The sequence below is a fragment of the Neodiprion virginianus genome, chromosome 3 (genome assembly GCF_021901495.1).
Source record: "Neodiprion virginianus isolate iyNeoVirg1 chromosome 3, iyNeoVirg1.1, whole genome shotgun sequence".
Taxonomy (NCBI): domain Eukaryota; kingdom Metazoa; phylum Arthropoda; class Insecta; order Hymenoptera; family Diprionidae; genus Neodiprion; species Neodiprion virginianus.
In genome coordinates, this window is record NC_060879.1 from 33,956,248 (window position 1) to 33,983,290 (window position 27,043).

The 27,043-nt window shown below is 44.2% G+C and overlaps 2 protein-coding genes across 4 annotated transcripts; one reads left to right on the plus strand and one right to left on the minus strand.

Moving 5' to 3' along the window:
* LOC124299942 (uncharacterized) lies at nucleotides 1–27,043 on the plus strand. Of its 2 annotated transcripts, XM_046753418.1 has the most exons (12): nucleotides 1–229; nucleotides 1,203–1,670; nucleotides 2,444–2,563; nucleotides 2,642–2,768; nucleotides 21,434–21,560; nucleotides 22,349–22,441; nucleotides 22,886–23,008; nucleotides 24,289–24,392; nucleotides 24,515–24,655; nucleotides 24,750–24,998; nucleotides 25,659–25,931; nucleotides 25,988–27,043. In XM_046753418.1, exons 2-12 carry the CDS (start codon nucleotides 1,479–1,481, stop codon nucleotides 26,185–26,187), a joined length of 1,749 nt encoding a protein of 582 aa, XP_046609374.1. In that variant the 5' UTR covers nucleotides 1–229; nucleotides 1,203–1,478; the 3' UTR covers nucleotides 26,188–27,043. The 2 variants fall into 2 exon arrangements, with proteins under 2 accessions (XP_046609374.1, XP_046609373.1); XM_046753417.1 differs by having other exon boundaries at nucleotides 1–1,670.
* On the minus strand, nucleotides 3,024–13,439 carry LOC124299944 (uncharacterized). Of its 2 annotated transcripts, none has more exons than XM_046753421.1 (6): nucleotides 13,357–13,439; nucleotides 6,781–6,892; nucleotides 5,381–5,548; nucleotides 4,829–5,066; nucleotides 4,595–4,708; nucleotides 3,024–3,845 (listed from the first exon to the last, which is right to left on the minus strand). In XM_046753421.1, the coding sequence occupies exons 2-6, from the start codon at nucleotides 6,885–6,887 to the stop codon at nucleotides 3,453–3,455; spliced, it is 1,020 nt and encodes a 339-aa protein (XP_046609377.1). In that variant the 5' UTR covers nucleotides 6,888–6,892; nucleotides 13,357–13,439; the 3' UTR covers nucleotides 3,024–3,452. The 2 variants fall into 2 exon arrangements, with proteins under 2 accessions (XP_046609377.1, XP_046609378.1); XM_046753422.1 differs by having other exon boundaries at nucleotides 4,829–5,021; nucleotides 13,357–13,386.

Below are 27,043 nucleotides of genomic sequence, written 5' to 3' on the forward strand. Positions count from 1 at the left end.
TGCTGCGCGATGTCCACGCAGCGTTGTTTATCATTACCGCATGTGTGAAAATTCTCCTTCCCCACCTCCCCTTCCCTCCCTCCCAGCCCCACGATTTTCGCCCCCTTTCCCATGCTCAGACGTTCTGAAATGTAACATCCGTCGGTTGTTGTGTTAGCCGGTTTGGAACGACGGAGTTAGGAGAGGGTGTCGAAAAGGCGCGAAACGGACATGTGCTCCACGGAATTTGGTACCCGAGTGATTTCGATAAGCACGATCCGTGACCGTTGCCGGTGATTCGCGGCGAAAGATCCAATCCGCGGGTTCTGAATTACAAGTGTTTGCTTTACACTTCGTTCTGCGTCGTAAAGCGTTACTCTTCAACGACGATGCATTCGTCGTTTACCACTGTTCCCGGTCTGCGGCCTCGAGGTGTCTCGACGTATGAATAATAACGTGACGTGCTATGAATTTGAAGGGAAAAGTGGGGATGAAAATATTCCGTTTGGTTTCCAGTGACAAATTTTAATGTGCTTATGGGAGTCAAATGCCACGTAATGGAGAGACGTTGAACGATTGACAGTTTCTTCTACAAGATTGCATTCTTGACTCACGTCGATGCGAATACAAAGCGGATCGCGAAATTGTCACGCCTGTTTTCATTCGTCCTTAGATTAGACAGAGAGTTGCAGGAACGGGTTGATAAACAAATGAAGAAGAATTTCTAATATTAACGAGAGACTAATTTCATACACTTAAGAGCACAGCGGGTTATTGCCGCGTCATTTGTAAGCATGAAGAAACTTCCGTATCTTAACTTGAGAATCGCGTGTTCTTAACGAAATCTCGAAAGTTCCAAGATGCTTGAACCCGCTTTCGTTCTTCACTGACATTTATTTGGCCTTGCACCGAAAGTTAAGCTTATTGCGAACCTTCGTTTCAACGCGCCTTTCATTTCTCTTCCTCAAGCCACAAAGGAAAAGGTCGCTACATTCGTTGATATTTAAACCGCTTCTGGAACTTGAAAAAAATTTCGTCACGTCAGCTTGCGATTCAAGAGGAAAGCTTATTCCACGTGAAAGTAATAATTTATTTTTATCCGCTCGTCCTGAATCGACTCGAGACTTTGATGTAGATTGGACAAAGATGATGTTAGATCTCAAAGTTGACTATCTGCAGCTGTGAAACGTTATTCAGAGCTGCTTTCAAGCTTCCTTTTGCAGTTGTAACATGTGTTGCTGTAATTGCGAACTCTTTACACGGTGATTCTTGGATGTTCCGGTTACTCTGCAATAAACCGTAATGAGTATAACCAGCCACGCAAACTTTGGATATTTTGGAAACTTTCGTTCAATGTAGTCCGACTAATTCACGTGATCTAATATTATCGTGGTTGAATGCTCGGTAATCCAGTAAAAAGAATAAAATTGGAAGTGATCAGATGATGTCAACGTGACAGAGGCCAGGCATATAAACTTGGTATAAATACTCGAGTCAGAATGTCATCAAGGATGGAGATGCAAATGATGAACGAGGTTCAGGAGTCCTCGAAGTGCGTCAAGGTACTCTACATGATATGGAAGTTCTTCGCGTGTGTCTTTAGTCACGTGACGCTAATCAGCCTTGTCGTGGCTTACTGCCTCCTCGGAGGCTTGGCGTTCCAGGCTTTGGAAGCACCGAATGAAATAAAGGTAAGCCTTGCGAATGTCCGTGGGTTTCTTTCATCCCCGCAGGGATTCAGCTGGTTGGTAAGACTGATCAACATGGCGAGAATTTCCGAAGTTCTCCAGCAGCCCCAGAGATTCTTGTACTGCCAGTAGCTGTTTATGACGTAAACACCTGCTTCACTCGCTACGAAATCGATCAGCTGAATCTGCAAGCAAACGTCACGGCCTAAGTCGTGGCGAGCTTTTTCGTGTTTTCCTTTACGTCAAATATGTATTCGTGACGCGATCGAACCTGGAAGAAGTCCAGCTGAGAAAACGCGTCAGGTGACGATCGAGCCGTTAACTCTAATCCATCTCTTATAGTCGCTTCTGGCAAGACCGAGTCGAGATGAAAAATTGACAGTAATCTAGGGCGGGCCCCAGCTTATGGAAATTTATGATACTTTCAAATTTTCAATATCAACAAGCCGTGCGATTTATAATCTTAATTTTGCTTTAGCCCGTCGAACGTTATATCTTACATCGCTGTTTAAGATAATGACTCACGCACAAGTATTTTGAGTATAACTTGTACCTAATCATCATATTGCCCACGGTAATATTTCAGGCTCACATTATATTTTCACAACTATGTAGAACACATTATTCTACACATATTCGCACAATGCACGTATTATTTGCTCCTCACGGTGACAGAGCTGCCAAATTTCAACATCAATGAGCAAAATTGGCGACACGATCATCTCGATAACACTTATGTAGAAATTTTTATCATATCGCGGATTTCCTACAACAAGGTTAGGGAGAGCATAAGTCTGCTGCGGACGAACGTGACGGGTGAATTGTGGAAAATGACACTCGAATGCAACGTCCTGGATCAGGAAAATTGGACGAGGGAAGCCAGAGGTCAATTAGAGGTGGGTCTCAACACAAGGTGAAATTAGGTACCTACAATTACAGATTTATCATGCCTAATGACGCTAATTCTTCCGTAGACGTTTGAGAAGGACTTACTGCAAAAGATGGAACGTGAAGGGTGGGATGGTTCCGAGCCGGAAGCAGAACTGCAGTGGACTTTCCCCGGCGCTCTCTTCTACTCAATTATCGTTATTACCACCATCGGTGAGTGTCTCTTCTCCTTTAATTCACTACAATAATTCGACGCTATAGCGTCCTAGAGTTCAAAGGATTCGATTATCAATATATTATGCATTTCGCAGCATCGCATCGAATAATCGAATGGTTGAAGAGTATAATGTATATCTGATTTACAGTTTCGAGACTGGTTACCTGTAAATATTTGCGATAAGCGGTACTGGGAAGCGATACGGTGATCCCTTTCCTTCGAGTTCGCGTAATATAAAACAGTTTACGGTATATTAATGTAAAAAAAAATTATATTTCATTATTACAGCAATAAGTTATAGTAGTAAATATTGATAGGTTTACCAGGGAAGAATAAAACACATAATTAATGCACGATAACGATTCAGATAGGGTCGATATACAATATACATATAGGTATGTATATACTTTGGTATGGTAAGACACGTGGTCGAAAGGGAGCTCCCGCGTGTTGCGTAAAATCGTATAAATTGGTGAAACAGCATTGAATCGGGACGACGCTGAGAGGTGGAAAAGTATTGCGACGGGGCGCGAATAACAATTATCCACGAGTTACGAGAAATTCCGACAAGATCGTTTCTCTGACGAACCATGATAATAATAATAATATTGGCTTTTCAATCGCGAGTGAGTGAACCTGGACCTCAGCCAAAGTCCGTGGGACTCTTCGGCGAGGATTTATTAATTGTCCTTGCTCGTTTCACCGTCAGTGCTGGGACTTGTTGGCACGTCGTTGGCGGTTTTATCGTTTTTACTCTTCGATTTCCCAGCCACCCTTCCGTAGTCGTCAAAGTCGTAGGGCCTGGGCCTGTTGTATGGGTTTTGCCAGTTGAAGTAGGGGTTGTTGTTGCCCGCGTAGCCGGGGGCATAGGGCCCCCGATAAGGCCTGTCGTAGTAGCCGTCCGGCCCGTTTCCATAATTATTATAGGGCCTGTTGTAGTTGTTGTAGGGCCTGTCGTAGCCGCCGTTTTGATACTGTCCGTAATAATCGCCGTCGTAATCGCCCCCATAATTGTTCCCGTTTTCATAGTACTCGGGGGGAATCGCGTTGAAGGGTCTGAACGGCAGGTTGCCCTGAGGAAGTAAATTTTTAACAAGTAAGTCGAATTTTCTGCATCCCACTTTGCGAATTCGGTTCACTAGCGCACGGATTTCAATTTGTTTTCCAATTATACAATTTCCCTCTTGACGTTATCCTGTGACATAATCCCGAGGTTCGCGCTACCGCGTACTGTAATTACGACATTCCAACCCGATTGAAATTAGCAATTACGTGAAACCTAGCTCTTCGCCTTTAACGGTAATGGATAAATATGATTGTTAGTAAGAATTGCAGCTGCGGCTTCGTGGTATCGAAGCCTTGTCGATACCGCGGTTGCGATATCAAAATTGTCTGTGCCTAGGTGGTTCAATTTCCGCAGATTCTCTCTCATCTTGATAATTAGGTATCCAAATTTTCATAACGACATTTGTCGATCTTCTGATGAACCTCTCGCAACGTGTGAAAGCATTTAATTTATAGTAAGTCAAGTAAGAAATCTTGAAAGTCCGGGGTAAAGGGTATAACAATAATCGTTAGAATTAATCAGGAGTACAGAAATCCCTGGCGAAAAGGGAACACAGAACGTTAATTGTCAGTCACGAATCTTATTTTTATTGGAATACGGTGGATCCTCCGCAAAGTACTCAAATGCAGCAGTATATGTTAGATGCGAGTGCAGCGGCGTTATCGACAGAGCAGATAAGGTAGAAGGCTGTTGCAGTATCAGTTAGTCAGACAGAGTTCTGGGATCGATATCGTAGGGTGAAACGGGTCTGCTCACCGGATATTGCGGCCTGTTGGGGTAGTTTCCGTTGAACTGCTGATACCCGTTCCCGGTACCGCCGTACTTCCGGCTGCTGAAGCAGCAGTATTGTTTTCCCCTGGAGCAGGAGCCCTGTAATACCGTTCGTCGTGAGCCAAAGAGGTTTGGCGATTCTCGCGCAATCGATAACCGGTTCGAAACCGGGCTTAGCGAGGAAAAGGTGAAAGATAAGGGATGATCATTGGCACTCACAAATTTCACGCCGGGGCAGTTGAACCCACGGCTGCACTTGCAGGTGTCGAATTCCTGGTACCGAGGGTCGTTTCTTATCCACGACGGGACTGGACCAGACAGTATCGGGTCCACGTTTACACCCGGCACAACCGGCCCGGAATTGTGGTCGAATCCATCACCGCCAGGTCTGAACGGTCTGTTGTTGCCCGGTCTAAAAAGAAGGTCCGAAAAAAGCTCTATCAGAAAGCGTTGAGCCCTGAAATTACCGTTATAGGAACTTGACGTACGCGCTAAGGGGTGCTTTGAGGCAGGTGCTTCCATTCCGACCTTCCACCCCTTTTATCTCTGGCTAAGAATAAAGGAGCTGCTTGGTCCGAGATTGAACCTCTTAAAATCCGAGCACCGATTTGAGTAACGAAAACGTTCGTATTTGGCAAGTACGCTTCACGCAATCAAAGGGGTGCAAGGTACTCGAAACGGTGAATATTAATTTCCTAACAGAAATGGTCCGGATGATCGTCGAGTGCAGGTGAGTCGAAATAATATCGTCGATTCAACGGTTCGAATTACCTGCCAATAATTCCACTCGGTCCATCCGGTCCGACGAGAACTTGGTTACCATCTCCGGGTCTGATAGGCCTGCTGTTCGGTCCATACGGTCCTGGATATTGGGGTCTAAATTGATTCTGCGACGCGAACCCGCCGTCGGAATTATCCGGGTACTCGTGTACGTTGTATCTGTATATTTAACAGAATTGCCGAAGCATTATTGCTTACCCCTTTATATGATAGCACGGGGTGTTTTCGGCCGAAATTCACCTCTCCTCGATTATTACAAGGGGTTAACCATTATCGGGGTAAGGTGCGGCACGCATGGGGAAAAGGCGTATTTGAAGTAACGGGGTCCAGACAGGAGTAGTTTAACTTAATTCAGTCACACGGCCACTTGGCGTTACTCGAAAATTCATTTGATACGACTTTCTAAATCAAGTAAAATCGTTCAAAGTCAGTATTATAGATATTGACGTTCGAAGTGATTTTCATTCAACGAAATGACTCGAAACGAACAACTAGGCTCGATTTCAGAATGGTAAGCCCTTTGAAAAGCTTTATTCAACTTTGTTGATTACACGAACCCATTTTTCCGACAATATTACGCGAGGATAATGCGGCGCACACACATTCTCGTTGAAAGGATATTCGCGCTGCCGGTACGTATTCCGTTATGTATAAAATCCAAACCGTGTTTGATTTTCGTTCAAGCTTTGCTTCGAGAGCAAACGTAATCCCGTCTTCAATAAGGTGTTTGGGTGAAAAGCAAATTTGTCCGGAAGTATAGGTGGAGTGGGCGGGTTGCGGGGAGGTCTAGGGCGAGCGGGGAGGGCAAGGGCGAGGACGGGGAGACAATTCCAGGGAGCGGGAGACACCCTTCAAAGTTTAAACGCCGTGAGAAATTGCATTTCAATTTTCCGAGCCACTTTATTCTTGGCACTCGGCAGAGCCCGGCCCGTTTCCTGTCTAATCGACGCTTTGACGCCTTCGACGCTCCGCGTCGCGCGCGCGTTTTCTTCGATTCCTCGTGTAACTAAATTTCCTCAAATCACAGCGTTGCGTTCGCGTTCTTCCTCGAACTGCCTTGCTTGTCTTGTCTGTCTTTGCCTCGGCAACCGAATCTCCTCCCGTTGATCGATAAGCGGGTTTCGGCTACAGGGGGTTTCATCTTCGAGGAGGCTTCGCCCGTCTATTACTATATACGAATCGGGTATTGGTTCGCTTTGCCCCGGGAGAATAAAGGGCGACGGAGACTAAATAGAGATAAGGTGGCCGTCTTATACCTATCCGACTCGGGATGACGGGAGGAAGGGTGGAAACGGGGGGGGGGGGGGGGGGGGGGGGGGAGAATAGCCAACTAACGAAGTAAGAATAGCTTTGGTATCGTAGCTTCGGGCTGATAAGACGGTTGTGCTCACCTGATATTTCTATTATCGCCGGCTCTTGCCTTTTCTTCGTCGCCCCAGATCCACTTGCTGTCTTCGGCCGCAGCGGCGACCGTCAGTATCAAGATCAAAAGCTTCATTTTCTCTGGAAGAACGAAAATACCGACGTCAACAAACGGATACCTTGTTCAATTCCCACCCCTCGTCATTGGGGTGAAAGTCTCGGGCCTCTTTTCATCGTAAAATTCATACGAATTTTCCGCGTTCGGTGGAGCGTGTAAATATCATCCTTGGAAATCTCACCTTCGTCGTTCAGAATATCCTTACATGAGCTTTATTCTCGGTAAATATGTTTAGCGTTTTGTTAATTACAAGCGTGTGCCGAGATGGCGGATTCTTTTTCATCTCGGTTTGTTTGTTCAGATTTTTCGCGAAAATATTTCACGCTTCCGTCATCCCGCAAATTAAATTATTCTTTCTTTGCCACATTACTTAGAATACATTTCTTTTTGTGCGCCAACCTGATGATTATTTGCGAAGAAATATTTGAGCGAAGAAGGCTGGACGCTTTTTGTTTTCCACCTTTCATTCATCCACTCAATGCCAAAGATATCGCGAGAGACAAACGGGCATTTCTTACTTTGTCTGCGCAACAATGTTGCGACAATTCCGGTTCATCGGATGCAGCGAGCGTTTAATCTCGACGAACGATCAAATTTTCAGGGTTTGAAAAGGAACAAAACCCTTTCAGTTTCTTTTCCTCAAATCCGCGGGAATGAGTTTATCTTACCTTCGTTTCGGCAAGCCCCTCTCAAGTTTTGTCGCGTATTATCCTGGCATCTTATGGAAATAAAGAAAACGACACATTTGGCCTTCGGACTTTATTTGAAACGCCGCAACATCGAGTTATGTGATTTTAAACTCGATTCTGCCCGCGACTTTGATCCATCAACGATTTCATCGCGGCAGATATAGCCGAGCAGCAAGTACTTCAGGCTGCTGATAGGATAGGAAAGTTTTGTAATCTAACTTGAAGTAATAAGGTATACGCGGTAGATCCAATCGTTGCCACCTACCTATTATTTTTCTCTTTCCCTTCTTCACGCGTTCCTGATTACAACAACATCCTGCAACGCTTTTATTGCATAAACGTTGCCAAATTGTAATAAAATTTTCATTCGCAAGGCTTGGCGTGGATGTGATTCAATTTCAATTATCAAAAATATTGCGAATTTGCAACTTTACGTGTGTATGAAGTTTGCGGAAAATGTATGACACGCAACAGAACCATATTCATATAAATTGGTCTCTGCGAAAAAAAAGCTCCAAGAGAACTTTAATCCACTTAGTTCGCCTCACGTTTTAAAACACCGTGCATCAATCAATTCACCTGCTGCATGGCAGCTTTCGAGAATTGATGTAAATCAATAACTCCACGCACAACTGTGTCTCGTATATTTTTACAGCCTGTTCAGATGATCGGCGGTTTCGATCGATGCGATGGAGTAAATTGGAATACATACCGGCGGCATTTATTCGCGGAAATAATTCGTCAAACGAGTAACCAAACCGACGTTTATTGTGGAATGCAAATGTCCGTTACTCGGCAATGAAATTTTATTACACGATGTTGCAGGTATACGAGGATTCGATGTCACAATAATTATGAACCAATGTGTTAACGGTTAAAATCACTCGACAGCTACGAATCGGTTAATTTGTGGGTGTAAAAAAAAAAAAAAATGTCAATTCAATTACAGTCCTTGGCCAATTTTTTTAATTCTTCTTTTCTACCACCCTTCCATTCTTGGCATGAAATCGTAATTACCCGAAATCTTATAATGAAATTCTCCCGTTGATCGAAGTCCTTTCTTCGCTGTTTCAAACGATCGGTCTGACAGATGGTAATAGAAGTTCATATTGACACACGTATCGCTTACTTAGTTCGCAACAAACGGAACGTCGCTTTGACAAACTGAAACGGGGAGATGGAATCGATACCGTCTCTATTCCATCCGAAGAGAAACCCGATTACTCGTGACCCCTTCGCGGCGACGAAGATCTATATTTCTGCCTTTATCGCTGACGTTCGCGAATTGAACGGCGAACGGTAACCGTGGATGAAGAGATAGGAGAACGGGACGCGTAGACAAGAGAAGAAAATTCAATAGATATGGAGTCTTCTCTCGCCTCGACAGAACCTAGGACGATACATACATTTCGCACGAAGCCGTGACGCTTTCGCCTTAAGACTTTCACAAGGACCATTTTCGCTTATTTCATTTTTCGGATACTTACTATACAGTTACAGCGGAGCTGATAAGCCTTCGTCTATCTGCCTAATGCCCTAATCCATACTACGAGTACGAGATATAATTATGTGACACAGAGTTTGTACACGCAGGTAACACTGCAGCCGACTGTCACGAACTTTGTTAAGCCCTTTTATGGGCCGTAGAAATCCGGTGCGTCGTTGGGCAGAGCTTTCAGACGACTCGGGAAACGGCTAATTATCATGATCTTCCAATTCGGGATGTATCCTAAAATCCCTCTAACCCCGAAATCCTCGAATCTTTGATGGAACGCGAATGGGTTTGTCTCAGATCGTGAAACTCTCCTCTGAGCTTGAATCTTGTTCGTCGCGAATCAAATCGACTAATTGACTTTCGTTTATTGAAACTAGAAACGATTGAAATTTGAGTCTCTTTGCTCGTTTAACCCGATGGTCCTGGCAATCCTATTGCTTCCTAGCGACAAAGCGTCGACGTTCCGCCGATCGCTGATTCTGGAAGGATATTTCGATGACTGCGCTGGAATTCTCCAATTACTCCGTAGTTCGATGGCACAGTCTGAGGGGAATAAGAATAATCAACGAGACTAATACAATATGTCAGACGCAGAGGCGAGTAGCCGCGGGTGAATCGGACAGTATTAGCGGAAAATGAGAGAACGGGGTTTCTCAACGCGTAATTCCGTATATAGTTTGGTTTCAACTCTATTTTTCATCCTCTATTTTTCGACTCGTGCTCCGGAGCGTCGGCTTCTCGTCGGATGAATAGAAGAACGGCACCGAGATCAGCAGGCTTTTCAGATCAGGTTCTTCTTTTTTGCGTTCGCAAGAATTCGATCAAAAGTTGGTTCCGAGTTTACAATGCACCTGAGTCAAAGTTCAGTTGAAACTAAAGTCTTGAGGCCGTTGACCGGCCCTTTCAAATTTTACATTGCAATTACCTAACGGTATTGCGTGATATCGGAGAGGTGGGCGTGTTTGAAAAGTTCACACAGAAACGAAAGATTCCGACGTTGATTAATTTCCTTGGAGATTTCATCGATTAGAAAATGCATAATTTAGCATAACATTAATTAGGATACCGCGTTACGTTACATGGCCTCGAGTCTGAGACGGTGATAAAATTAAATACCCTGTCCTTCGAGGTTCTCGATCTCCGACACGAATCGAACTTCCCATCACTAGATAAAATAACATTGTTATGGAACTTTTCAGCGGAACGGCTGCGTCTACGTGGGCAGTAATTTTTTCACACTAGGTTCAGATTTTTTTGGCGATGAAATCGCTGACCGTCAAATGGCCTGTGGTTTTTAGACCATCTACAGGAGAAATTAAAAGCACCCTTGAAACACGCGTCTGCGAATCAAGTTTCGCGTGTAGGCATACACGATACGTTGGTTGCGTTGAAAGGGACAAGACAAGGGTTGCGATTCATCGAGCCGTAATATAACTCGCGCTGTTTTCACGCACAACTTGCCGGTGTATATTCGTAAACGGTTTTCGATTTCATCCCGTTAAACCCGCGGCATTGAATATGGCAAAACGAATGGCCGGAGGCGTTACTGGACCCCCGTCGACGCCGTTTAAAATAGTTCAATTTTACCCAGACTGCGTCGTTTGCGGCTCTATTAGGCGCGTCGCGACGCTCGGCGTCTCCTCGACGATCCGCAATCTGACGGAGCTGCCGGTTCTCGTCGCCAGATACAGCCAACGACTACGCAATAATTATTACTTCCAGCTCAAACCTAATCTAGACTCTTGCTCTGCACACTCTCCAGAGACTCGACAGCCTTTCTACTCGGATAGATAAGCTTTTCGCAATAATTCCCAGGCCTGGGGATTCCAGATATAGAAAACCCCCCACGTGTGGGACAATAAACGTATCCTGAACGCTCGCTTTTATCTTTGTGAACTGCCGGCAACGCGAATGAATTTTTTAGGTCAAAGTTTGCGAGTGATTCTTTTTTGACGAAGTAAACGAGGGTGTTAAAAATTTTGCTACAATTCTCGTTTTTTCTTTTCCGTGAAAAACGAAAAAAGTCGCGTTCATTGGATAACAAATTTGAAAAGTATTCAAATTTCTGGTATCCACGACAAAGCAGTTGAACTTCTGCCTCAAGAATTCACAAATCGCGTCTCGAATAAGCAAGACAAATAGTTGATCCGTGCAAATTCTACAAGGTTCGTCAATCGGATTACCATAATTTTAAATGGATGGTCAAGGCCACGAGTGAAATCATAATATTTTGCATAACGTCGCGAGATCCTTGGAGAATAATCTGTGCCTAGAAGTTGGCTCTGTGATTGCAATGCGCGATTATTTTGCGCTAAACTTATCTTTCATTTCACGTGTGAATCTGAGACACCGACCGATTAACATTGGCCTCTTTTTTCGCGAGGGATCGTGATCCGCGATAATAAAAATTCGGGTATCTCGTCACGCGAAATGATTCGAAACATCTCTACTGCGATTCCGAAATGTAACGGATCGGCGTACGCCTTTCACACGCTGTTGTGAACCGACTGCAGCCAGGAAGACAGGATACGTAGGCAATGACGCCTTGGCCCAGTTATCCGGCGTTGACAGGTTGACGAAATGAAAGAGAGCGAGAGTGGCGGATAAAACCGCTCCCAATTGATCCTGGTGAAGGTGTGTCGAATGGGAATAAAGAATATGAATAGAGATAAAAAAAATTAATGAAAACACGTTAGAAAATTATTGGGATTTGAAACAGTCAATATTTGTACGCACGTTGTAACAGATCTACAGGCTCGTTGCAAAAAATAATAATTTGAACAACCATGTGAATGCATGACAGTAAATATACTTTTCATTTAATCAAAAGTTGTTTAAAATTGAAGCGTCAATGAATTTTATTTCTGGTTTTATTTTTTCTACTACAAGATGGATTTAGTTGAATAACACGAAGCGGAATTTACAGTTCATGAATTCCACGTTGAATTTGGCATGATTGACGAATGACTTGAGTAATTTAGGCGCAGATTATCGGTAAAAAATTTCCTAAACGTCGAAGATGCGAGTTGCAAAACTTTTGAATATACTGCGATAATTATTTCCGCGTAAGAAATAAAATTCACTCGATTTCTCCGAAAAGTCAACGTCTCCTACGATAATTAGTGATGACTGACGAAATCTGCAAGCTACATTCGTGAGATTTTATTATTAAAGACTCGTGTATAACATCTTTACTGTTAGGAGCTGAAAAATGGCCGGCCTGAAACGTAGCAGATACGTAATAGGACAAGTATAACCCGACTCGGTACTCAGAATTCATAATTTGTTATCTCGGATTAACTAAGTTGGCTGGATTAATTAGCGAGCGTGAAACTTAAACACTTGCGGTTGGGCGTGGCGTGAGAAGCGAAGCTATTTTGTTTCTTGGGGCTAGTTGTACAAATGAGACGATGTTTCGCAAACCAAGCTAATAAGTGAAGTTCTGATTCGCTGCGGCTTTTGCCGGAGGTTGTTTATTACGTTTTGAACTCCTTCTTCGAACCCCCTGACAGTAAAAAACGACTAATTAAACCTATCGATTCGACGCAGCATCTATAAGACGACATTTTTCAACTCATTCAGCAGAGCAAGGTATCAATTTGTCCTCTCGCATGGATGAAATATCACCGATCTCGACGCGTCCCGCCTCGCTCAATATGGACCTTTGATACAGTCTCGATTCATGGAACAAAAGAGAATCATTCCACCCTCTGCCCTTAGTGAAATTTTTCACATCAACGAAGAAATAACGACGGGGTGGGTTTTCAGCTCGAAAGAAATCGTCATAGCCATTTGTATTCAATGGGAACCGAATGGTAAAGCAATGAAGACATTCTCGTCGTATTTATTACCACTTTATCAACACAAAAGGCGTTGAGGTAAAGGCAGAGTGGATATAGAGAAACGCTAATGGAAAATAATACCGTTGCAATAGCGATTCAATCGAGCATTGAAAGCACTACGTTAAACGATTCGAGCTAACGTTCTTTCCGCAAAATACCGCTGTAAAAAATGGCCTCTATTTAAAAAATGCGAGACTTATTACTCGACTCGTTTTTTTGCTGACGTTCGCCGTCGACGAACATATTTTATACATTTTGGAATCGTATAAATCGGTGAAAAATTTCATTCCATTAAGAGTACAATGTCAAGTTACGCAGCCATTTCAGACACTTCGATGGAAAATCTGCACGTTCACTATCACTGTGAGGATATTCTGACAGGCGTAGGTAGGACAGCCGTACAATAATCTGGAAACGGTAGAGCAACTGTTACGGAATTTGGGCAATGCTGCACGACTCACCGCACTATTGCGAAACACCTATGAAGCACGGTGTTACGTTGATTGCGACTGGCCGAAAGCGAGAGTGGCACAGTCCCTTTATACGTCCCTCCGAAACAATCTCTGCATCGCCTCAATTGCCGCCTATACCCGCTATTCGACGGGTTGAATCCTGGACCCCCGCTTGGGGGAATTCCTGAGGCCGCCGAGACTCGTCGCGGGTTTTTCCCGGCAGAATCGAAGGCGTCTTTCTTATCCCGATGCTTATCCGATAACAGATTAGTCCGATTTCATTGTTTCGTTACATTTTCTCGAATGGATTTTGGTAATCGAAGCGGACCATCACCTCGAGTCGGTATCAAATCGCGTCAAGTTTCAGTCATTCCTGTCACTCGATACCGAATAACCAAATAATACGATCCAAATTCGAGAATCGGTGGCCTCGAATTGCAGTATCGCGTTGGAACGGGACGTAAAAAGGATCGATGCGATTCCTGAACACAATGCAATGTTAACGACCCGCTTTTTTGCACCAATCCAGATATTTGATCGTGGTTCGAGGGTCAATGATCAGCAGCTGGTTCGAGAGAGAGAGAAATTAGGTATTTCGTAGCGCGGATCTGTACGCTGGGTTTTAGCTCGCGTTGAGCAGAGTTGAATAGGGCCGACAGCGTGGATTGAACCAGTGAAATATCGACTCTTTCCCCTGGTCGTAGGGAGGTGTTTCCATTCCTAAACCAACAATGAGGATCCCGGATAATTCTTGGATAAGTGATAATTGGCGTATAAAAATCGTCCGAGAATCTAGTCAACGGAAATGATGAGCGTTCCAAGCCGCTCTTCGAGTCCTCCTTTTGGATCGAATGGATCGTTTGGCAGTTAAAAAAAACCGCGACAAGTGGGTAGCAAAAGCCGATAACACCTCGCCAACCGGCCATGTATTTTGACCCAATTAATCGTTGGGTAACCTTCGCTCTCGCCTTCGACTACCTCCGCAGATTTAAACGACGGTGTAAGAATATATTTGCGGAGCGGTAGAAACTGAACCGATCTTGTCGAGAACGCGAAACATTCGCCGACGCAGATTCGGAACTTGTGAGCTGCGTTCACCGGGTTTCGGGGTGTTCGGTACTTAATCGACAGTTGTATCCAGACCCTGAAGCTTGTCGACAAAATTTATCTTCGGACTCGCGTACCCGTCGTAATGAAACTGTCCGGGCGGTCGGAATTGCACAATTCAGGTACGCGGTTTGATCGGTTTTGTTTGTCACTTTCCTGGTCATTGCCGCTACGCACACCCTTCATCCGGTCCTTTTGTTTGAGTCAAGCACTTTGCTACCCGGCTCTGCTCGGTGCATTTCACTCGCTGCATTGTCATTCAAATCCTCGATACCAATTCTAGCGCCATTTTTCGTCTTCCGTTCTACTCTGCCTCCGATTAGACACGTTCGATTGCAACATAGCGCCTGATCGCAGCATCCATTTCACTCTATACCGTAATTATACGGCTCACACGTTGCTACTCTCGAATCAACAAATTGCGCAATAAGGTTCGAACGGAGACCCTTGCCTTTCTTCGTGACGCAATTTCGGGCACGCGATTAATTTCGGTTGAGTTGCGCGACGTTTGTCGACGAGACAAACCGAGGATTTTCAGTATACGAATCGGAAATTTAAATCTCAATAGCAGACATGAAGTTTTTATCTTTTTTGCTGATTCTTGTATCGCCGTTTCATCGAATTCTTTCCCTTTCGCATCCAGAGGGAAAGGAGTAGAATATTCTTCGTCGAGCAGGACGTGATCTTGGCGAAGTTGTCAGAACCGATTAAGGCGGAGTGAAGAAGTCGAAGCAGGTCGGGACAAAAAAAAAAAAAAAAAATTCATGCCGGTACATTTGGGAGCGTGGATTTGAATGGGAAATTTGCACCTCAAGAAACAAGGTTCAAAGGTACTCCTGGAGGCGTTCCGTGCCGTTTGAAGTTTGGCCGTAGGAGGCGAATCGCAAAGGGCCTGCAGGGAGGCGTAACTTCGCGGGGAGATATGAAAATTTCAAACGTTTCGTTGCAGACTTTACGATCGAGTCGGGGAGTTCATACTGACGTGGATACGGTCACGCCGTAAAGAGAGGGTTTCAGACTTCGAAACTGTGCCGTTACAGCCCTGCCACGCCGTTGTTGGGTGTATCCTTTATATCACCGGCAACAAAAGGGCCTCGGCGAGCCGATTTTCCACATTCGAGTGATGAATTTCGGCCTCGATTCTGCAGCGCGGTGCGGAGATGACGAGGACTGATAGTATATCATTTACAGCCAGCGCGTTTACTGCAGGCATTGTTTCATAATGAAATTTTTAATGAAAGGCTCATGCTGCCAGACCTTATACTGCACGGGATGTCCTTTGTTGTACCATTCTCTACGCTCTGCTGCATACTCGTCAACCCGTGTACTGCAGCTATGTACCGCGGCTGGATTCTATGACCGAATGATTTTTTTCCACACTTTTTTTTACCCGTTAAACATTTACAAAGAATTATGCGCCGCACGAATCTCATAATTCATCCAACCTTACAAGGTCGTCTGATTCGGTGTATAACTATTTCACTTCCCGAGTTTTTGTCATTCGCTGCAGGTAAAATAATAATAAGTTTATGCCCGAACGGAGAATTACACACGCGTGTCAGTTGTCGAGAATATATAATGTCGACAAATTTCACGGTTTTTCCCCATTCGTGTAACCGTGATATTAATAACACACTGCAGAGAAACTCGTCGTTCTTCGTATACGGGAATAAATGTTTAATTCTAAGATCGGAAACCACGATTCACGCACTTTTTCAATGCGGATCAGAGTCGATTTTTAAAATAAAGGTGACAAAAAGGAGAACCAAGTAAAGAACAGTAATTTTTGGGCGGGATTCCCGGCGCGTCTGACTCTCCTAATGCAGCGGTTAATTCCTGCTTCGAAACGACCTCAAATTATCGACTGGACAACGACCGGAGGTGAAAAGTTTAACGGCGCGTTCCCACAGGATCGACTCGGGGTGAAATTTCATTAGTACCTACGACTTGGCCACGCTGAACGCGGTGCATATTTTGCCACGTGGAGATATTTCGTTGGGAATAATTTGGGTTAATTAGGTCAGCACTTTGCCCCTCTGCACACACTTCGCGGCCCATTATTTTCCCCACAAGTTATATCTGCCCCCCGGTATCCTCGCTTGGTTCCCTTCGACATCGGTCCGCGCAGGTCGGTTACACCTGACCCCGAACGAATCGAGTCAAACCGAGTGAATTATTTACGGTATTCAGCGTAGCTAGCCGGCTTCAGGCCGCAACTTGCTGTTTCAATAGACCCTACAAAGCTCTTTCAAACCCGGCCACATTTCCACTGGTCCACGGTTCCGATACCTCTGTAATTGAACTACGAGCACGTAATATTACAGAAAGCGCAAACTCGACCCGAATAAGCTTTGCCAAGTATACAAACATGCGGCGCACTGCCCATCTCTAATTGGAAGAAAACAAACGAAATAAGTATCGTTTGATAATTTATTCCCTCATTCTGTTTCATGTTGTAACCGACTCAGCCTATGGTTGGTGTTTTCCGTTTTCTAACCGATAGGCATAGTCCATATTCGATACGCGGTTTGAAATCGGAGATGTTTTATGTATGCCATAAATAACAAACGCACATACGCACATATATATTTATATATATATATATATATATATGGTATAAAATTTACAAGTATATATGTCGCGGTCCTCGAATGTCGGATGGCTGAGGGGAAACCATGGTAATGACATCTTGAAGGGGCCATTACTTCACAGTTTTTGGGTGCGAATTATTCTCTTCTGCAGAATGGTAAGGTGTATTTTAAAATCAATAAATAATGCAAGAAGAGAATTAGGTTTGTAAATCAATCCTTATAAAATGGGCGAGGCTTCAGAAGCGGCTACTTTTTCTAGCTCGTACCGTTGAGTCCTCTCATAACCGTATCAAACAGTTTTTCATCACTTTTATCTCGTGGGCTTTGTACCTTGAGAGAGGAAAAAAAAACAAGTAAGACCAATTTTTTCGTCATGGCTGTACATAATATTATTAATAACAATAACAACAACAACAACAACAACAATAATAATAATAATAATAAAAAGTACAGCGACGCGCGGAATGTGAAAAGCCTTCCCGACTCTCCGTGGAAAACCGGCGTCGTGGATGAACGGTCGAGTGAATTAAAAGTAAGTTTTGTCTCGTAACAGCCGGAGGCTTGAGACTACCCGCCAGCATCTTTTTTTCATCCCTCGTGGTCCCATTCTCTCTCTTATATCAACGGAAGCACGCCTTCCGGCGAAATAATTCAGCGAGGTAAGGAGTGTAGAAGGTGGCTCCTCCGGTCGGGCCAGACGTGACTTGATTATCCTTATAGTTATTGTCCCACTCTTGAGTGAGCTTGCGATGAATGGAGTCAAATCCCCTGAGAACGGTAATCAATTATTAACCAGCCGTGCTGAACGTCGAGGATAACTGTGCCAAACGTCGTATGAACAATTTTGCAGGCACGTTCTGGTCCGGCCGTTCGATTGCCGGACCGAATCCGGGTACATATCCGAGGATCGATACGCCGGCATTTCAGTAGTCAATTCTGCCGCATGTCGAGCCTTTCATCTCAACGTTCAATCGTCAGTGAAACGTTCTTGTTTCTGATCACTAGTTCATCTGCTTTTGCTACTAGACGGAACGAAATAACGACGAGACAAGTCTGCTTCGATCGATTCCTCAGGTGTTAAAAAATTGGTCAATGGTCTCCCGTGATCCTCGACGTTATATAGATTGTAAGTTGCGTTCACCGGGTTGCAAATCGGTCTTACAGCAGAGAGCGATTAAAAGGACTCCATTCTTCGCAGGATATTCTTGAATCCTCAATTCCTCCGATCACGTAATTCGTAGAAAGAGAAAGATGGTTCATCCGTGTATTACCCAGGTGTTTTGGACCGAAATTTGACCTCTCTTAATGGTGAATTCCTACGGTTCGAAACAACGAGGGAACAGCCTGCAAGGTGCCTGCAAGCGTAGGCGAGATGACGTCGTAATTACTCGCATGCATAACTGGTAAGACACTCGAGGACGTTGGATCCGAACGGAAGGTTGCTACCTACACGCATGAAGCGCCACCTACTACCAGGTGATAATTTTCCTAAGGATGCTGCCGTCCGCAACACCCTCACTCATCCCGGTTACGTATATTCTATTAAGTACAGTGGTTATAGCACGCCGCGGTATCACATTCAGGACTATTCCACCTATACCAACATAGGTACGCGTGTGCCTTGTTCATATGATATTTCACTTTATCGCATCTTGGATAGTTTCCGCGTAAACTTCGTGCTTGTTCCCGACCATGCCTACTACCCAGTTCCCATAGTTTCCAGTTTCCAGTTTCCAGTTTCTACTTCCTTCAGTGATTTAGACGGTCCGAGTTTCCCGAAATGTACACGAGTTTCTCATTTTAACTCAACGAACGCATCGTTGTATTTTATGTCATGTACAACGTACGTAAGGTTATATTCATCGAACGGAAAACTGTTCCGGCGGGCGGAATACGTTCATGAAAATTTGAGGACCTTTAAATTCCCTTCACTTGCCATCGTCGATGAAAAAAAAAGATTTCCTCACAAACACGGGGAGATTCTTTATTCACGGATGAATTCCGTCGAGTCAAGAGAACACGGGGTATACGTTTACATTTTTTTTTTAAACATTTACCCGATCGACTCGAGTGAATAACGAACGAATATTCTACATCGCGTACTTCTTGCACGACACACGTTAATGAGCTTAATGCGGTAAAGCAACCAGAAAGGCTCGTTATATTTTGAATCCACAGCTTGCAGGTTACATGGTGAGGATATGTACATATAATATATATATATATATTGTAACGTGTTCCCGGTATTACGAGATCTGGTTTAGCGATGCGACGTTATGTTGATAAAATGTTTGCGTCTACGTGGATTACCCAAAAACATTCAAGTATCTCATATGTTTTTCAAATAGCATAGTGCAGATTATGCGTGCAGACACTGAGAGGTATTATCAGAATTTGGGGCCTACGAATTTCTTAATTAGTAATACAGCGTAAATTTGAAGCAATCTTCACTCCGGGCTGCAGCTTTAAGGTAGAAGAATTATGCTGTAAAACAGAGAACGGAATTTCAACGAAAATGCGACTAAATAATCGATGCAAAACAGACGCTGAATGGAATTCTGGAGTGAAGAGTATTACCATCTTCATTATAAATATGTCTATTCACACTTCAGTTGTGCAGAAATTAACAAATTCCAGCTGTCGAGTAAAGCTTAACCATTCAACATCTTTCCTAAAATCAGCATAACTGTGGAATAAAAATAAACACTCGACACGATTTCATTCCGTTGAGAAAGTTTTAAAACACAACAAAGCGGCATTTGCATAGACGAATAATTTTGAGTAACCATATGTGCGAAAATAATTAGGAAGACTTGCATCTACCGAATAATTTACGTCCGTACCTTGTAATTTAACCAGAGAACTGCGATCCGTGAAAACGATTAAGGTAATTTACCACCCAGTGGCTTATAGCGCTGGCCAAACGATCACAAAATCAGCGATCTTTTCCAAAAACTGTACTTTGGCAATACTTGTGCCTACACGTGGCCTCGAGCAGCGTGCGAAGAGTCGAATTTTCGGCAGGAACACTAAAATTAATCGCGTTGTTGGCATTGGCATTAGGATGCGCACTTTCACCGTACGTCCATTCCGCGGATGATCCGCCTTGACCGACTCATCGGCAAGGTTGGATAAATATGCTAATTTCTTTAGCAGTCAGCCGTTTCCTCGTTCGATTCGAATTCACTCGAAGGGCAAGTGATTCGCCGCCGAGATAACCGATCGAGGGATGAATTTTTCACTTTTCTTATTGTTAATTGGAGGTGTCATTTGATTGCGAGACGATATCTAAATGAAAACCACTGTCGATAAGAAATGACTGAACAGCGAATTCAATACACATTCGTCCTCATGTTTCTCAAGTTGAGGTTTATGTCAGGTGCAAATGTGCAGGTTGTCAATTCTAGCAATCCTTGATAAAGTCCCGGCGTTCCGTTCAAGGGTCATTCACCTGATGTTTATCACGCCCGTGTCGCAAGATATTATGCAACTGGGTTTTCTCGAGTTGAAAAATTTCCAATCGCTGAAAAGATATTCACGCATGATACTCGCCAGCGAGTGCAGAGACATTGCGCAATACATTTATATTTCTCCGCGATATTGCGCAAGGATTTATATTATAATTCGTCAAGGCTAAATCGGTGTTAGAAATCGTTTTCTTGATGGAAATTGAAACGAATTTTCATAAATATTTACTCGCGGCACGAGTTGCGAAATAAACTAAAAGAAAATTAAATAAGGAAAAAAGAAAAACAACTTTTGTGCTTTGAATTTCATTGAAAGTGATAAAAATATCTCATTCCTCGTCTCAGATGGAGCTTTTATCCATCTTGGCCTTGTTGAATTAAAATTACTGAGATACGCCTCGAGCACGAGGTTCTAAAACTCGGTACACTCGAAATAAAGGTCAACTTGAACAAGAAGTTATTGCTGCTACAGAAACCCTGCACCCGTGTCTGGGCGGGAATGTTATTAAAAATGGTTAACAACAGCGAATAAAGAAAGCAGAAACATGTTTAGCGCACACCGAAGGGAGGCATCGCTAATGAATAATGAGGTCTGATCTCCGTCTGGAGGCAAAAAATTCGCTATGAAAATATTAAAAAGACTGAACCAGCGGACGGCGCACCTGAATTGAGAGTAAAAGTGCGGCGTTTTGATCCGGCGTATCGTGATATTGCGTAAGGAATCGTTTGCTCCGCATATGTTATGCCAAACTCGGTAAGTCGAACCGTGCCAAGGCTTGCCGTGGGCGATCCACGTGCATGAGTGCATCGTGTGGCGGGCCTTGGATTGCTCGGTAATAACGCGGTCGAATACCATGTGTTATGAAAATGAATCAGGACTTGGGGTACCAGCGATCGAAAAAAAATATCTCCTTCTTCCAGGATACGGACACATCGCGCCTAGAACGGCGTTTGGAAAAGTTGTGACAATTTTTTACGCCATTCTTGGAATACCTTTGATGCTTCTCTGCTTGTCGAGCATTGGCGACGTCATGGCGTCCAGTTTTAGGTACGTAAAGTCGAGTTATTTTCTTGCTTTCTTCAATCATCCAAAGATCTAAGGCCTTGTTCGAAAAGTCGGAGCTTCGGCTTGATTTATGGACGATGTTAATTCCGGATGAACTCGATGTTATTGCTCGCTAATAGGTCACCGCATTCGGCTTAACAACGGCTGCATTGAGGCAGTTGCTAATAAATTAAATATTGTACAACGGATTAGGCGAGATTTATCGCGCGATATTAATTCGACGTTTATGCGGTATTCCCGGTAATAATATGTTATAAACAAACCGACGGGGATTGTGGTTTTAATCACGGTTATGGGATGGAATTTTTTCAGAAACGATTATACGCAATTCGGATGCGAATCTACGCACGTATTTATGTTCGAGTACAGGTTTTTCGGGTGAATACGCGGTGATTGTTTCTTTCGGAGCTTCGCGTAAGCTGCGCAATCTCGAAAATTCTTACGGTCTTGAATGAAGAATGCCCCGGTAGATATTGAAGGTCGTGATTAATCGTCGGTCATTATGTCGAGTTTCCCAACCATTGAACAAACCACTTCGTATCCATTTTCGTAATTCCAGCGGGAAACATTCAACGACCCGTAGACATGCGGTCGAAACGCAAATTGCTCTTTCTATATGTATATACATATGTACACCGGCTTTGCGTTCACACGCGATTTGACTGCAGAAAATTCACGCGTTGTAACGCTTCTGTTCGTTTGTACGTTTGGATTTTACTCAGTTTTATTTTTTCTCAACAAATTTTAACGCAAGATACAAATTCTTTCAGGTTTTTATACTGGAAAATTTGCTGCTACGTCTGCACTAAGCCTCCACGAAGACGTCGAGGTCGCAACGCCAGAGGCACCATTCGACAACCAGGGTAAGGGGATTGAAGTGGCTCTTCTATCAGCGACGGGAAATCGTCGACATGAATTTTGTGTACCGTCCCAGATCTCGAGAGACGTGAAAGATGCATTTTACATTCCCTTACTACAAAGTACTCGTAGAGAGACTCGAGAATCGTACAGTCGTTCGGTAATTTTTAGTAGTGGAATATCGGTGCTGATCACTGCGATAACATCCTCTGTACCCGCACACCCGAAGCTTGACTTTCAGAGCGACTTCCCTTCGAGTGAAACCCTCGTTCCACGCACAACTTCCTCGACATTCTTTACATGTGTGCGGTCTATTTTTTCCCCACAAGTTATCCCCCGCTTCGCCCGAGCATGAAATTAAAAACGTTGATACAAACCGGCGTCTTTCTCGACGCAGAGCCCCGGGAATACCCGGTGAAACTGTGTATATTTTTTCATTTCCTGTGTAGAAGGTATTCCAACCGAACGGCGTCGTTGAGGAGGTCAGTCCGCGTCAGCCAGAGATCAGCGGATTCGGCTCTCGGTTTGTCGGAAAGTGTCGGAAGGTCGTCTTACTCGGACATGGATTACAGGTTCGTATATCTTGGACTTGCGAAAGATCGTAGAAGATGCGACGACGGGGATTTTCGTGCAAGAAAAATATATGCGGGTGGTGCGTGAAGGGAGACGGGAGTCGAGTGTGATCTCCTAGAAAAGCACTTCCCGTTCCCGTTGAATCGGGCCTCCGGGTACTCATCGATTTCCACTTTTGGTTCGAAATCCAATTGGACCGGTTACGGACAATGGGACGAGCGTATTCCCAGAAGTTGCTGAATGATCACGAATCCCGTATCCCCGGCTCGAAATCCCCAGTGTCCTGTGATAAACTTCCGGAAACTAATCCGATATTACACCCGTTAGCGATATTACATCAGGTTAGATCCGAGCCTATACCGAACGCCGCTAATCTTACCTGCCAACCTAATTGATTCCGCATGCCGTTGCGGTGCCGAATTTCTCTTCGAAACAACGAAATCCTCAATATTAAATCCTCTCTCAACAAGTTTCGGTCAAATCTTCCCTACGGCCTATATATCTCCTCTAGCCTAACTCGGGATTGACACTTGGCTTAGCACGCCGCGAACAGATTCACGTTGGGAAGAGCTTTACGATGGCTTACGTATATTCATATGAGTCGGCATATAAACTCACCTAGCAGTTGAACTCGCGAGCAAACGTAATAAAACCCCCGGCACTATCACTGCCTGACAGAATGACACGAGATATCACTTTTCTTCACTGCGCGCTTATTTCGAGTAGCGGATACTGTACACCTCATACCTACTCAACGCGGGACGTAAAGCAGAGTTTCCGCTTGTAACTTTCTTCTGGATGGAAATTCTTGTTATTAACATACAAATACGCGCTACGAGTAGACGAGCCACGTGGTCGGCATCGGTAAGAGTCTCCACTTTAAAACTTATACCCCTGATAACTCGGCTGTGAAACACATAACTGAAGAGCGTCCCTTCGTTAAGAAGCTGAAAATTCGACTGAAAACGGTGTTGAACCGTCAGGCAAGCTTAACTTGAGGATGAGACGTTACGTTTCACCCTCCAACAGCCATCAACAATAAGCGCTATTTTCGGCCCTCCGTTGATGCAGGACTCGAAACTCAAGATCGAGGGCCTTCATACCCTCGAGATCACTTATTTTTAGACCAGGAATATCGCATTTTCCCCAGTAAGGATGAATACTTGATTGTCCGAGTCTGCCGTACGATTTTACGTTCGCACGGAGAGCTCTTGGATGCTTTCATATTAGTTTTCCGGCCTCGGCGATACTGCATAATACAACAATTCATGCCGCACAGGTATCACCTCGAGGGAATGGACTTGGCTACTGATTTCCCGAGTACGAGGCCCTCGACGATGTCCAGGTATTCGGACATCCCGGTATCTTCGCCCAAGGTCAAAGGTAAGCCGCCGTACCGACGCTGGTCATGGTTTGCGTATTCAATGATCACAATCCTGTTGGTAATTTACCCCACATGAAACGAACGCGAAGCCATTTCATCGTTTCTCTTTCCGACGGATCAGGGGGAAGACTCACAACGGGAACGGCATCGCTGGACCGAAAAGTTGCGGTGGATCCCACCGAAGCCAATCGGATGCCCGTTTATTTCAACAAGTACGCACTGGATCCCGAAGACGAGACGCAGAATGGCCAGCCCTCCAAAGGTTGGCTCCATTTCGCTTTGAGAGTAGTCGAAACCCATGCTCGGCGGGTCGTAAGAGTTCCCGGTTGAATTTGGGGGAAACTTTTTTTTTTCAGTCGGTTCGAGGAAGCCGGATAATTTGAACGTCCGCGACACCGTCGATGAGGCTTCGCGAACGAACAGAGCTTGCGGTACCGGGTCCCTACCTCGAAATCATCACCTGGCTGTTGAGTCTTCGAATTTTCGACGTCAGTTTTCGCAGCCACCCCCGGAAATCCGAGAGCCACAAGCATCCATCAGCACCGATGTGGATTCGATGAAAAGAAGTATGAGAATGCGGCGAGCTCAGAGTTACTACGGTCCTGGTGAGTCCCGAGCTTTCGCCGGCTCGACAGCACGCGCCGAATTTTCACCCGCAATCATAACGAGCATATTTTTTCCATCCAGCTCGGTGTAATTAAGGTGTCAAGGGTGAAATGAGCGATGTTTGACAGCCGGCTAATGCCTATTTCTTACGCTACTCAATTATAATTGACGAGCAATATTATAATGATCTTTCTCAACTTGACGGATTGAATATTAAACGTCTCGAAGCTTTACGGAGTGATTGACTTTCCAAAGAGGATTCAGTCTGCAGGGGAACTAATTGGGTAAACTTTCCGTCTATCAAAAAGTGGATCCATACTCCCAGTCCAGCTGGTCTGTATTGCCGAACGCGACGAGAAGAAAAATACTGGTTGTACAAAGTTTACGTCGAATAATAAAGACGGCTCTGCACTGTGCTTTCGCTGGCGGTGTTATAACCATTATTGTTTTTTGCCAATTTCGCCCTGATTTCCGGCGTGGGTGTGACTGGTTTCTTCATGGACGCCCTGCACGCCGTCTTGAATCGGCCGTGTTTTAATTTCAGCCGGCAGACTCTCTCGCGGACGTGAAATTTAATTAAATCCTTACAGTCCAATTGGCTATAATTGAACTTTCGAACCTTTAACGTCCTCCTGGTTTAAAGAAATTCTTATTCTCAGGTCGGCATCCGCGGCACGCTTCTCCCTCCACGCGATACATATCGTCGATTGGATACGCGGTCCACAGGCAGAATTACGTCGACGACTTTGACGTCGACTACGACTATTACGCCGACGACGGTGCCCTGCAGGTTCTCAAGCCCGTCCCAATCTGGCTCTGCGTCTTTCTGGTGGTCAGCTACATTTTCGGTGGTGGTTTTCTCTTCAGTACATGGGAACAATGGGCGTTCTTCGACTCTGCCTACTTCTGCTTCATCACCCTGACCACGATCGGTGGGTGCAACTCAATCTGGTAAAAGGTTTGGCTTATTTTCCTCTTTTTCTCACAGGTTTTGGTGACTTTGTACCGCAAGGGCTCGCAGGGAAGGGAAGCATCGCCTTGTGCTCTTTGTACCTGTTGTTCGGAATCTCCCTCTTGGCCATGAGCTTTAATTTGGTCCAGGAAGAAGTTATCAACAACGTGAAGAGCCTCGCGAAGAGTCTGGGAATCATCAAGGACGAGGAGGGTGAGGAGGACGAGGACGATTGAATCGAGATGAATGTTCGTTGAAACTAGAATTTTCTAAGATCGGCACCATTTTTGTTACCACCTTTTTCCACAACTGTTCAAGACAAAGAGCTTTTCGCTTCGAAATACCCGAAAATAAGAACAGCGAAAGTTACAACTCGAACTGTAACATTTCAAAAGTCTTTACTGATCTCGGTCTCGTTTGAAGATCTTTCGTTAGTATAATTTACAGTCACAGAGTTGGACGGCGATGATACAGGAAAAAACTCTGGTCAAGGTCTTTTGCAAAAACCAATTTTATTATAAATACGAGAAATTCACGACGCAGACGTTGAAAGCGTGGGTGAAGCAACGTAGAGGTTCAGTGATGGCGTGGCTTGTATTACAGCTACGCTTTGGAAATCTACTATTTACGTTTGAGAGTATGCTTGAAAGTTATCGTGATATGAAAATATACCGTGGCGTATATACGCTGTGTACATTATTCCGTAGAATATCTATATCGCGTAAATTGACGCGTGGCAGAGCCTTTCTAATCATTTTGTATAATGCCTTGTTCACGTTATGTCATAATTCATTTTGTATGTTCTTATTTTATTCAGTTATACCTCGAAATTCCTATTTCCCAGATTTCTGCTTCAATCGTACAAATACGACCCGCGTCACAGTGAAATTAAATAAATAATTGTAAGGTTGATCGAGTCATAGATTTAATCTAATTGTACCCCTGACATTTTCCATCAGCTTGTACAAATTCTCGTTCGCTGAAATCGTAATTTCGATTTATTTATGGTAATTACTTTAACATCGTATTTCACGATATAACGAATCAATGTTATCTGAAAATCGAATCACGATGCGTTGTCAAATACACTTA

Coding starts and splice junctions, on each gene's coding strand:
- LOC124299942 (XM_046753417.1), top strand. CDS start 1,479: ATGTCATCAAGGATGGAGATGCAAATGATGAACGAGGTTCAGGAGTCC. Junction 23,009..24,288: donor TACTCGGACATGGATTACAG/GTTCGTATATCT, acceptor CATGCCGCACAG/GTATCACCTCGAGGGAATGG. Junction 24,656..24,749: donor GAATGGCCAGCCCTCCAAAG/GTTGGCTCCATT, acceptor TTTTTTTTTCAG/TCGGTTCGAGGAAGCCGGAT.
- LOC124299944 (XM_046753421.1), bottom strand. CDS start 6,887: ATGAAGCTTTTGATCTTGATACTGACGGTCGCCGCTGCGGCCGAAGAC. Junction 5,549..6,780: donor GGCGATAATAGAAATATCAG/GTGAGCACAACC, acceptor TTAAATATACAG/ATACAACGTACACGAGTACC. Junction 3,846..4,594: donor CCAACAGGCCGCAATATCCG/GTGAGCAGACCC, acceptor TTACTTCCTCAG/GGCAACCTGCCGTTCAGACC.